General features: G+C 40.7%; 1 protein-coding gene across 2 annotated transcripts in view; it reads right to left on the bottom strand.

Annotated features, from left to right (window-relative positions):
* The window catches only part of ARID5B (AT-rich interaction domain 5B), a 383,355-nt gene that overhangs the window by 99,267 nt on the left and 271,503 nt on the right, over positions 1-12,585 (bottom strand). For both annotated transcript variants that reach the window (XM_073685411.1, XM_073685412.1), the window contains 2 exons: positions 9,764-9,876; positions 4,153-4,375 (listed from right to left, as the gene is read on the bottom strand). In XM_073685411.1, coding sequence (XP_073541512.1) covers positions 4,153-4,375; positions 9,764-9,876 — 336 coding nt within the window. The remainder of the gene's footprint in view (positions 1-4,152; positions 4,376-9,763; positions 9,877-12,585) is intronic.

Genomic DNA, 12,585 nt, shown 5'->3' on the forward strand with positions numbered 1-12,585 from the left:
AATTCAGGGATGTGTCACTTGTCAATGTGTGTGCTGTAGTTTACTAACTGTGAAGGATTGATCACGAAGAGATTAACATTGCCGACTACTTTAGTCCGGCAACGCCCCCTTCTGTGATAAACACCTCACTGTCTATGGACATTTTATATGCAGAGCCTGGTAGGGGCGGGGTTAGCTGTAGTGTGGGTGGCGTTAGCTTTCTCAGCTCTGCTTCATTCTAAATCTAAAATCTCTGATTGTGTCGGAACGGCTGCACCCAGTAATCTAAGTGATACATTGTTGGATTCAGCTTCTCTTTGCCAACAACAGGCTGCTCTCAGATGAGGTTACAAAAACCTGTTGACAGATTCGCTTTAAGAGGCGCACGCCACTTAATGAATTTTTATTTATGAAAAAAATGTATGAATTTTTTATTTTTATCACTTAAAGGAATTTGAAATTCATTTTGAGTGTTTGGAAAACCTTATTCAGCTCAATTTTTCACGTATATGTTATATCTGTGTTTTCCATAGATAGAACACGTGGATTTTAGGATCATATGTCTATTTGAAGGGGGTGGATCTGCAGTACCCGACAGGCCATAGCTGACTGGTGGGGGTGCCAGGTGTCCCACCAACACTGATCAGATATCCTACGGATAGGCCATCAATAAAAAAGTAGTGGCAAACCTCTTAAATAGTTTGATGTTTTTGCCAAATTTGCGATAGAACATTGAAACCAAACTGCAAATACAAACATTTATGTAGACAGAACTGAAGCCTCTGTGCCCACAAATAATAATAAAAATCTTTTTACTTATATAGCGCCAACATATTCTGTCATCTGTTTTTGTCCAAATTCATAAAGAATCATTACTAAAGGAGCAGAAAACAGTTCCTGTAATCCAGTTACAAGCATCGGCCCTTATCCACTTTCTAAATGCACACTGTTGGCCTTGGTTGCTCGCTTCTTGGTAAAAACCCATCAAATTAAAAGCGGCTTCATCGCATGGGACTTAAGCCCTATTTATGTAATTCTCTCTTGTTTACGGAGAGTTCAAGAAAATTAAAATTAGAGAACGCGCCCTTCAACACAAAACAATTTGGAGAGCCCGGCTGAACCTTCCAATGTTTCTCAAATCCATTAACAGATTTGCTTAGGTCTTGATTTAATCTAAATCAATGCATAATGTAACAGAGCCGCTCACTGCTCTTCTATTGCGCACAGCCAGTTTGGAGACAAACATTGTAATCATCTGCAGTTATTCAAGTTTATCATGGCTGCCAGAGCTCGGCAGCAATCAGTGCCAATTAAGTATGTAAATTGTTATGTAAAACATGTAAGGAGTGACATTCCTCATAAAAGTAACACATGGTTTTAATGGTGGAGGAAAATATCTCCAAGCACGTATTGCAAACATTGGGAAAGGACAAGAGTTGTTGGAGTTGGAGAGATAAAGTACTGGCGGGTTTGTCAATATAATTGTAGATAATTTTTTCTCATTCATATTGACCATTATAGACCAGTCATCACTACACTGTCTATGCCGTGCACCACATCTTTGGCTGTTCAGTTACTAAATTTAAGCGACCCCCCTATACACTTTATACAGCTGAGGCCGAACAATGGTTCAGTCAATCGTTTGGCAGGTGGTTATCTCGCCTGACTGTCCTATACACTGTCCTCGCTCTGCCAGGTGCCCCCCATGTTCTTTATGAGAGAGACGCTCCTTGCAATCTATGGCAGCAATTTATCTCTCAAAAAACAAAAGGATCTGCAGTCGCAAATCGGACATGCCAAATATTTATCCCCCGAACAATCAACTGTTGGGATCCACATACATAATAGAATGCCAGCCGAACCAGTCGATATAGGCGGATTTGGCTGACGTTATCTAACGTGTATGTGGGGCTTTAGGCTACTGCAAGGCAAACACATACTACAATTATGTAAAAATAAAAAACTATTGCTTTATGGATACAAAACATTTTTCTATATTTTTTTATTTTATCATTTACTTTTTTTATTTTGTTATTTGCTAATCCTGAAATAACCACAGATCCACATAATAATATGCACAATACTAATTAAAACAGATCAGTCAGGTCTTCTCTACTCCCTTTCCTGCCAGCAGCACGGCATAAAGACAGAGATAGTATAGTATATCGCTTCCTATGCTTTGATTTTTTTCAATATATTTTTTTTAATGTAAAATCTGTTTAACTGCTGCTGGGACTCAGTGGAAGTCTGTGAGTCCTGCTTTCTGTGCCCACACATGACGATTGGTTGATCTCTAACTGTAGGTGGGTAGGAGAAGCAGGACTCACAGACTCACTTTATTAGTTTTGGAAGCATTTTATTTATTTTACTCACTTATATAGCGCCATTAATTCCATAGCATCATACAGACATTATCATTGCTGTCCCCATTGGGGCCCACAATCTACATTCCCCATCAGTATATGTTTGTAGTGTGGGAGGAAACCGGAGAATCCGGAGGAAACCCACGCAAACACGGGGAGAACATACAAACTCCTTGTAGATGTTGTCCTTGGTGGGATATAAACCACTGAGCCACCATGCTGTCCATTTATACAGCACTTTACATGAAGATATGGATTTCATTCATGGAATACCCTATATTCCACAGCATAATGTCTTCCACTCCATCATGTGTTCCCTTGAGAACTACTTTAAGCCAAAGACACTGCCTTTCTTTTTGTTCACGCAGTTCTGCCCAGTACATTTTATGAGTATTTGATGTTAAAGTCTATCACATATGCAGTAAATAATGATATCGCTGTTATCACCCATAGAGAATGTATGTAACCTGGATCTCTATGGTTAAAGAACCACCAGGGCCTAAATCCTAACACACACATGTAAAGTGCAAAAACTTTTCGTTTAAGAAGTTGTCCATTATTTGGACAGTTGCTGCGATGTCGGCACTTGCGGTACCGGGGCTCCCGCGCTGCTGTTGTTGTCACACGTGACGCCGGCACTCAATCAGCGCTGGCGTCACTGTCCCCACCTCCTATCGAATTGAACATGAAGAGGAAGTCAGAGATCAGCTGCAGCCCGGACTTCCTCTCCATGTTCAGTTCATACGAAGGTGGAGACAGTGACGCCAGCACTGACTGGGCACTGGCATCATGTGTCACAACAACAGCACGAGAGTCCCGGGACCGCGAGTGCTGACACCGCTGGACGGTGCTAGCATGGGTGGCGAGTATAAGCTTTTTATCAGGGGCAAATATTTACTTCAAGAAAGGGTTGTCCTAGAAGTGGACAACCCCTTTAAGTATAATAGAAGCACTAGCACTAGTAAATATTAAACTTAGCTCAGTCTTCTGCTAAGGTCTTATGAGGTTGCAGATCCCTTTGACGTTTGGTTGGTAACAATTGTCAGACTATCAGGAGTTCTAGAGTCTGAGATGCTGGATTAAAGGGCTTGTACCATCAAGATATGCGCTAAATACCTTTGAAAGGACAACCCCTTTAAAGGAAATGAACTGCACAGATTTATATAGATAATGATGTCTTTCAGACAAAAAGGGTACAAAATACAAAAGGTAATGAGCTTTTGTAAAAACATAAAATCGTATCATTAATGTTAATATTGTTATATTCTACAGCACATACCTCTCATTAATATGGATTAGCAATTGCTTTATTTTACTTAAAAATTACACGAATCATAATTTACAGTCAATATCTTAGCCAGAAAGTTTCTAACGCTTTGAATATCATAAGTCACACCCGGCGGTCACACAGCTTGATCAGCTCTATCGTTCTCCGTAATATCGAGAAGATGACTCAAGCTTCTAAACTCCATTGTAGGTTGGAAAAAAAGCCAAATGTGAAAGACAAAAATGTACTAAAGTTAGAAAACATAATGAAACATGGGCGATAACAAGATCTACCCAGGCAATAACATTTACATTAGTGCTTGTTCACACAGACTATATGCAACAAAGTCAAAATAGGATAAAATACTCGATACAAGTAGTGAAGACATGATAGTAAAAAACCTCTCCGTTCCGTTTCAAAGAGTCAATAAGAAAGTTTATGAGTCTGACAACTTATCATACCACACAATCCCATATAAGAGACGGATCCAAGAACTTACAGCAATTTACAACATGTATATATAATAAAAAATCCTGTACTTACTTTGCTTAAAACCTAAATATGGTATCCTCTCAATTGGTGTTTTCCGCTCTTTCATATATTTATACAGTTCTACTAGAAATGCCTGCTCGTCGGCTTTGCTCTCTTCAGCCTTACGTCGTTCTCCTGCTTCAGCCACATTTGGTTTATCCTCTGTTATGATTTTCCTGCAGTTGCCATTGGCAGTCTTGGCTTTTGGCAGTACTGTCTTAATTTCACACTTTACCTAAAAGAATCGAACACAGTGCCTGAGCTTTAGAGTCATAGCGTTCTATTTCACAGACAAAATACATATACAGCAAGCAGCGCAGGGTCAGAGGCTCCAAAAACGGAGGAGCGAAGGATAGCTGGTCTAGTCCAATCCCACTCATGAGCTACTATTCTGTATAACAAATAGCAAAAAAAAAACAATAGTCAGAGTATACCGTATAGTATAAGTTCAAGTCCCCCAAAGGGACTAAATTCTAAAGAAAAAAAAAAAAGGTTTTAAAAAAAAAAAATTATCTATCTATCTAGATAGATAGATATAAAGCCAAGGTTTAAATCATCCTCTTCTCCCCAGTTAAAAATAAAGAAATTAAAGAAATAAATATATTTGGTATTGCCACTAATGGTCTGGTCCTTCAAAATGATCAAACTATAGAATTCATTCACTCATACTGTAAATGTCATAAGAGGAAAAAAAAATGCAATAAAACGTGATCAAAATGTTATATGTAATCCAAATTGGTATAGGAAAAAATATCAGTTCGTCACGCAAAAACCAAGCCCTGATAGGACTGCATGGATGGAAAGATAAACATGTTACTAGTCTCAGAAAATGTATCCACAAACCATTTTTTTTTACTTTTACAAACTTCTGAATTTTTTTTCACCCCTAAAATAAAAAAAAAAGCTATACAAGTTTGGGAATGCTGTAATCAGACTGACCTGGAGAATTACGGTATATTGAGAGTTCATATTTTTCCAAAGAATTAATACTGTAAAAATCAAAACCCAAAAATCAGTGGTGGAATTGTGTTTACTCACTGCAGGTTTACAATGCACGGTGGGGAGGGGCGCCATTTCAATTTTCTCCTCAGGCATCAGGAAAGATACATTTACTCATGTGGTTTCTTATTGGTAAACAAAGACCAAGAGGAAAAGAGGTGAGCCTTTTTTGAGTTTGCTATGTACCAATTGCAGGGTTTTTTCAGAAGTTGGATAACCCCTTTAAGGCTAGTTAAGATAGAATTGTGTCGATCTGTGAAGACTGGTCAGTGCACGCGCTGGCCCCTGTTTACCACCAAAATTACTTACATTATAACTGAACCATTGAATAGCTACAAAAGGAGGCCTGGTATTATGACTGTTTTCTTTCTTATCATGTGGACGGCCACATGCATGTGTGTCACTTACTTGGGGAAAAAATGACATCAAGATTCACTATGAGAAGAAACTGTAATGCTCCTGGATTCGATCCCTTGAGCTTTTGTTCTGTAATCGGCTTCTCTTTCTGCCGAGCCACAGGAGACACACCTTTTCTCTTGGTGATTGGGTTCTGCTATTCTGGCTACAGTCTGTCTAGCTTAACACGGGTGTTTTGATTTGTCTGCCTATTGCCTTTTGGGTGCAGCTTTATATTCTGTTTCACTGCTGCCATTTTATGCTGGTGATAGATTCATTTGGATGGTCTGACATTCTATTGATGTTTGGAGCCAGTCTGTGAAATTCCAGCTAAGGGCTTTCGGTTTGCTGTTTCTTTACTATACTTTGCACCTATCTTCTGTTTATAATTAGGAAGTAGGCAGTATATTTGTTAACAGTACTTGCTTTATTATTGGTTTGGTATTTTGTTATTTACTTTACTCACTTTGGCATCTTTCCTTTGTTCAGCACACTTCTCTTGTAGGCAATTGACACTCTGCTCTGTCCTCCAGTTCTTTAGGCCTTTTAGGCAGTTTAGATCCAAGTTGCCATCTCCTAGTCTGTGTTAGGGCTATCTCTGCACCCCTAGGCACCACTAGGGACTGTGGAGTCAGAATATCTAGTCTGTACAGTAACCGGCAGGGTAAGTTGCAGTTTTTAATGTTTAACCTATTTTCCCTAGTGAGCTGCTACACAGGAATAATAAAGACAAGCTGGTAGAGGCATTGTGAAGCTCTCGGCAATGTTCTGCTGAAGCCCCTTGGATTATGGCCTCCATGTGGATCTTGCATTGGCACCTACTACAACAGTGTCACAGACCAAATGCACTTCTCCATGACAGTGTTTGTTAATGGCAATGGAAACAATCAGCAGGTTATTGTGTCCCACTACAGTGCCAACATTGTTCAGGAGTGGTTTGAGGAAAATGACAGTGTTGACAGTCCACTCGGACAATAGCAGGTACAATTAGGTACTAAAAAAACAAAGTAAAAAAATTCTAAAATAAAAAATGTATGAAAATTTGAATCAACCATCTTTTTCCTCAATAAGTAAAAAATTTGAAAGAATGAACATATGTGGTATTGCTGTGTCAGTAAAGGTCCGATCTATCAAAATATAAAATGAATTAATCCAATCACTAAACGGTGTAAACAGAAGAAAAAACAAAGCAGCTAAAATTTTTCAGTCGCCACAACACACTAAAAATGCAATAATAAGTGATCAAAACTATCCCAAAATTGTACCAATAAAATAGAGAGTCTTCCTCGCAAAAGGTTCCGGAAAAAGGAGACAAATATTTTTTTTTTCTTACAAACTTTTGAATTTTTTTCACTACTTGATTAAAAAAAACAACCTGAAATTGTACTGACCTGGAGAATTATGTTGCCAGGATGTTTCCACCATACAGTAAATAGCATAAAAACAAAACCCAAAAAACAATTGCGGAATAATGGTTTTTATTTTGCACAATTCCAGCGCACTTTTTTCAGTAGATTGAACGGTAAAATGAATGGTGTTATTGAAGAGCACAAAAAAACAAGCCCTGATATCTATGTTGACAGAAAAATAAAAAAAAGTTACAGCTCTTGGAAGGAGGGAAGGAAAAAAAAAAACAAAAGTGCAAAAAATTAAAAATCTCCTGGTCAGGGAGGGGTGTATTAAACACTATCCAACTCTGAGAACTATTGTCCCCAAAGTTTTGCTTTTTAAGGACAAATTTCGAACACATTTCTTAGTATTAGCGGAAGGCGCACTTATATTTTTCACAATAATGTAGAACAGGGGTCTCAAACTCGGCTGGGTATATGGGCCGCACATGGAAAAAATTTGAATTTGGGGGGCCGCATTCTTTGTTCAATGTGACATTTTTAGTGATACCATTTTTTTTGTATACACCTTTTGAACATTTTTGCCGTGTTTATTTTTTTATGGCTTGGGTCGTTATGGATGTGGCGATAATAAACGTGCACTTTTTTGTGTTTACTTTAGTTTACATATAAAACAGCATTTTTAGTACCAAGATTTTTTCATGCTTTATTTTATTTTTTATTTTTTTTACAATTTTATTTCCCCCAATTGGCCACATACAGTAATATTGTCTTACAATTAGCATCATATAGTAATAATGGAAAACATCTTGTAGTAATGTTCCCCATCCAAGTCCCCATCTTGTACTAATGTGCCCCATCCAGGTCCCCATCCTGTGGCTATGTGCCCCATCCAGGTCCCCATCCTGTGGCAAAGTTCCCCATCCTGGCGCCCATCTTGTACTAATGTGCCTCATCCAGGTCCCCATCTTGGGGCTATGTGCCCCATCCAGGTCCCCATCCTGTGGCAATGTTCCCCATCCAGGTCCCCATCTTGTGGCTCTGGTCCCCATCTTGTGGCTCTGTGCCCCATCCAGGTCCCCATCTTGTGGCTCTGTGCCCCATCCAGGTCCCCATCTTGTGGCTATGTGCCCCATCCAGGTCCCCATCCTGTGGCAACGTTCCCCATCCTGGCGCCCATCTTGTACTAATGTGCCTCATCCAGGTCCCCATCTTGGGGCTATGTGCCCCATCCAGGTCCCCATCCTGTGGCAATGTTCCCAATCCAGGTCCCCATCTTGTGGCTATGTGCCCCATCCAGGTCCCCATGTTGTGGCTCTGGTCCCCATCTTGTGGCTCTGTGCCCCATCCAGGTCCCCATCTTGTGGCTCTGTGCCCCATCCAGGTCCCCATCTTGTGGCTATGTGCCCCATCCAGGTCCCCATCCTGTGGCAACGTTCCCCATCCTGGCGCCCATCTTGTACTAATGTGCCTCATCCAGGTCCCCATCTTGGGGCTATGTGCCCCATCCAGGTCCCCATCCTGTGGCAATGTTCCCAATCCAGGTCTCCATCTTGTGGCTATGTGCCCCATCCAGGTCCCCATGTTGTGGCTCTGGTCCCCATCTTGTGGCTCTGTGCCCCATCCAGGTCCCCATCTTGTGGCTATGTGCCCCATCCAGGTCCACATCTTGAGGCTATGTGCCCCATCCAGGTCCACATCTTGAGGCTCTGTGCCCCATCCAGGTCCCCAACCTGTGGCTATGTGCCCCATCCAGGTCCCCTCTTGTGGCTATGTGCCCCATCCAGGTCCCCATCTTGTGGCTATGTGCCCCATCCAGGTCCCCTCTTGTGGCTATGTGCCCCATCCAGGTCCCCATCTTGTGGCTATGTGCCCCATCCAGGTCCCCATCTTGTGGCTATGTGCCCCATCCAGGTCCCCATCCTGTGGCTGTGTGCCCCATCCAGGTCCCCTCTTGTGGCTATGTGCCCCATCCAGGTCCCCATCTTGTGGCTATGTGCCCCATCCAGGTCCCCTCTTGTGGCTATGTGCCCCCTGTGCTCTTCTTCACACACATAAAATAGAAAAAAAAAAAGATGATTCTCATCTGTCCTCCGTTCCCTCGGCGTCCTTCCTGCAGATGTGGCCCGCAGGCACCACAGAGTCCGACCCCTTGACGATCCCGACCTGGTCCAGGAGGAGCCGCCGACAGCAGCGCTGCATTGCTGCACAGAGACTGTCTCCCAGCACAGCATTTTCAATGTCAGCTGCCGGCCAATCAGAGGCCAGCAGCTGACATCTGCATATGGCAATGACGTCATACTCGCTGCGCCGACACGCAGATATCAGCTGCTGGCCTCTGATTGGCCAGCGGCTGGCATTTGAATGGTATTGGAAATGCTGTGCTGGGAGACGGTCTCTGTGTGGCAATTCAGCGCTGCTGTCGGCGGCTCCTCCTGGACCAGGTCGGGATCGTCAAGGGGTCTGTGCCTGCGGGCCGCATAAAGCAGCCTCAGGGGCCGCATGCGGCCCGCGGGCCGCGTGTTTGAGACCCCTGATGTAGAAGAAGGGTGAGGGGAGACGACATCCATCCCTCCCTCCCCAGAAATCCGGCATTTACCTACAAGGCTGTTTTGTTTATTCTTTGACTACAAAAACATTCAAGAAAGTTATTATGTCTGGAAGATTAAGCTAATGCTACATGACATGAATGGAGGAGCACTGTCCTACTTTCAGCTTCATTCTTAAGACAAAAATCAGTCCAGTGTCAAAGAACACAGCATTTTTACAGGAAACGGGAAAAAAATCCTTTGTGCTAAAAATAACCATCTCTATCGGAGACATTGGAACAATAAACAATCAAGAGGCGGCAGAAATGAAAGTGAGCTTTAAAAGATTACCTTGGCAACAGTTTTGCCATCACAAATATTGGAGGCATCTTTCACTCCGTTCACTGAATCTCTCCTCTGCGGGCATTGCTTCTTTTTCCGCGGTCGGCCTTTCAGGTTTGGGGCTGGAAAGAAATGGACATTAATGAATATAGAATATTTACCAGAAATTATTTATACCCAATAAATTCTAACTTTATGCTCAAATTATAATATGGACATAAATGTGAAATTAAAACATATATATGGATTAGTGACCAGATTTTGCAATACAAATGGCATATATCATTGAACAGATTTCTTAGACCCAATGAGACTGGTGTACTTACTTTGAAAATTCCATTTTGGAAAGGCTGTATAATCCTGCTATTAAAAAGAGCATTTTAGGAGTCCTGTTAAAGAGACTCAGTCCAAGTATGTTCATCTAGCCTGATTGACAGCTCCTCAGCGCCCCTCTTCCCTGCTGATCCTGAAATTTTACATTGCTCAGTACAAGCTGCAGCTGTCAGTGGAGCTGGGAGGGAGAAAACTGAATACAGCTGAACTCATAATCTCTCTGCCTCTTTAAATGGACATAACATTTACATAATATGATTATTATACAGCCACCCTAGCATGAGTTTTCAAAGTAAGTACATCAGCCTCATCAAATCTAAAGATGTATTTAACAATGCAATGAGTTTGTAAAGTGAAATCTGGTGACCGATCCACTTTCAGGTACAAAATATTACTAAGACATCTAAGTGGTCCTGCATAAAATTTTATACGTCTGTACTTTTTGACGATAACAACTGAAAAAAAAATCCAACATATCAGATTTAATTTTCCGAAGAAATAGTCGTCTGTTGGCCATCATGAAGATGAGGCTTTTCAGGCAACTTTTCTTATATTCATGTTCAGATTTATTAAGTGTCGCAAATTATTCAGATTTCAGCTCTGGAGAACTCCAGGAAGTCACGAAACACAAGGACTGCCCATGCGATTTTCAGAGGTCATACAGCAAAATCGAACAGTCACAAACAAGTTACATAACTTTCCAAAAACCTCAGACTGGACAAATCCATAAACGAATAGAAAACCAAGCTTAGATTTTACTCATAAAAATGTCTGGCGTCTCACGGCTACATTTTAACCCCTTAGAGTCCAGGCCTGAATAGGCCTTAAAGGGAAAGAGGGAAAGCTATTATCAAAAAATGATTAATCAAAAAAAGCTTAAAGTTTTTGTTTTGAGTGGATTTTTGAAATATATTTTGCAATGTTTTTTTTTTTTTTTACATTTCACAATCTATATTAAAACTTAAAAATAGAAGATCTTGCAATTTTCACACTGGTCACTGGGGCTTTTTTAGACTCAAACCTACTTTTGTTTCAGGAAACAACACATGTACATAGCCACAATTGTCAAACACCGACCCTATCTTTTTATTGAAGCATCTAATGAGTAGGTGTAATGGTTATTGTGAAGAGAGGGGGATCAGGACGGAGCTGTGACATCGCCTATTGCCATTGGTGAATCCTGTGTTTTCAGCTGTGTATAGAGGTGTTAACTGTCATTGTAATCCTCCCTCTGACGAAAAGGAGAGTTAATGAAAATTGTTCCTGAAAGGACATGAAGTACGAGTCTAAATGTATTTTTTTTTAGCACATTGAACATTTAAAAAAAAAAAAATTTAAAGGGGTATCCTCATCTCCTATTAGAAATTTAGTATAGTTCTTCTGATTCGCTATGTCGCTTACCCCATATACAGGGCATTGCAGAACATTGGGAATCCATAGTTATGACCACTTATATAGTGACAGTTAGTTAGTTGTTAGTGGTCGTAACCATGGATACCTAAGCTACTGCAATGACCTGGACATAGTGAATCAGAAGAACTATACTACATTTCTAATTGGAGGTATTTGCTAATATTATTATTATTATACATACTAGATATTGGTATAGGATATTGGAGATGGGAATACCCCTTTAACACAAAAATCTGATCTAAACAATAGCTCATTTTCAGATGAAAGCTTCCCTGGACCAGCCAATTTTTTTTTCTTATTGTTCCTCTCCTCATTTTTTCTTTCATTTTTTAATTGACATGCCTGTATGAGGCATTGCTTTATGCAGGGCTAACATATATATTTAAAATAAAAAATTAAATGGCACAAGCTAAAAGCAGGTAATGGTGCCAGCCCCCGAGTTGTAACCCAACAACCTATGATCCATACAAAATAAAAAAAAATTGTCAGCCCTCACAATCAAGAAATGCTGCCATCTGTTCAACAAACACTTCTATTTTTCTACATAGAATCTGATATGAAGTGCTCCCCATTTTTTATTATATATACATACTTATATATATATAATTTGTCCCCCCAAAATCTTAGGAACATATTTTTTTTGTTTATTGCTCATTTTTTCTACTGTAACTGGGGTATCCATAGGACATAAGTCACTGGCAGAACTGATCTGGGTGTGCTAGGACAGGCTGAGACCCCATGGTCATGTGATTTGCATAGCATAGCACTCGTTGAGCAATATGTAGCTGGCAAAGGAGAAGACGGAAGTGGTAATAAACCTGTTCTGTCTTCTTCCCAAGGCCCTGGCTGTATCTGCTCCTATTAGATTGCAGGAGCTCTAGCCTCACATTATAAATTTACAATAGCACTGGGTTAAAGAACAGGAATTTCTGGCGCTTGGTCCTTATTGGGTTAAGGTTTTAAGGCACAATGTATACTTAGCTGAGACATCATCAGAGTGTGCCATGTGATAGTCTGATGAAGAACATGGCAAAACACACAGGTGAACTGTCAAGCTGAGGGGTTGCTCCATTTAAAACAAGCCT

The sequence above is a fragment of the Phyllobates terribilis genome, unplaced genomic scaffold (assembly GCF_046119375.1).
Source record: "Phyllobates terribilis strain yellow unplaced genomic scaffold, ASM4611937v1 Scaffold_5__5_contigs__length_657084704, whole genome shotgun sequence".
In the NCBI taxonomy this organism is placed as follows: Eukaryota; Metazoa; Chordata; class Amphibia; order Anura; family Dendrobatidae; genus Phyllobates; species Phyllobates terribilis.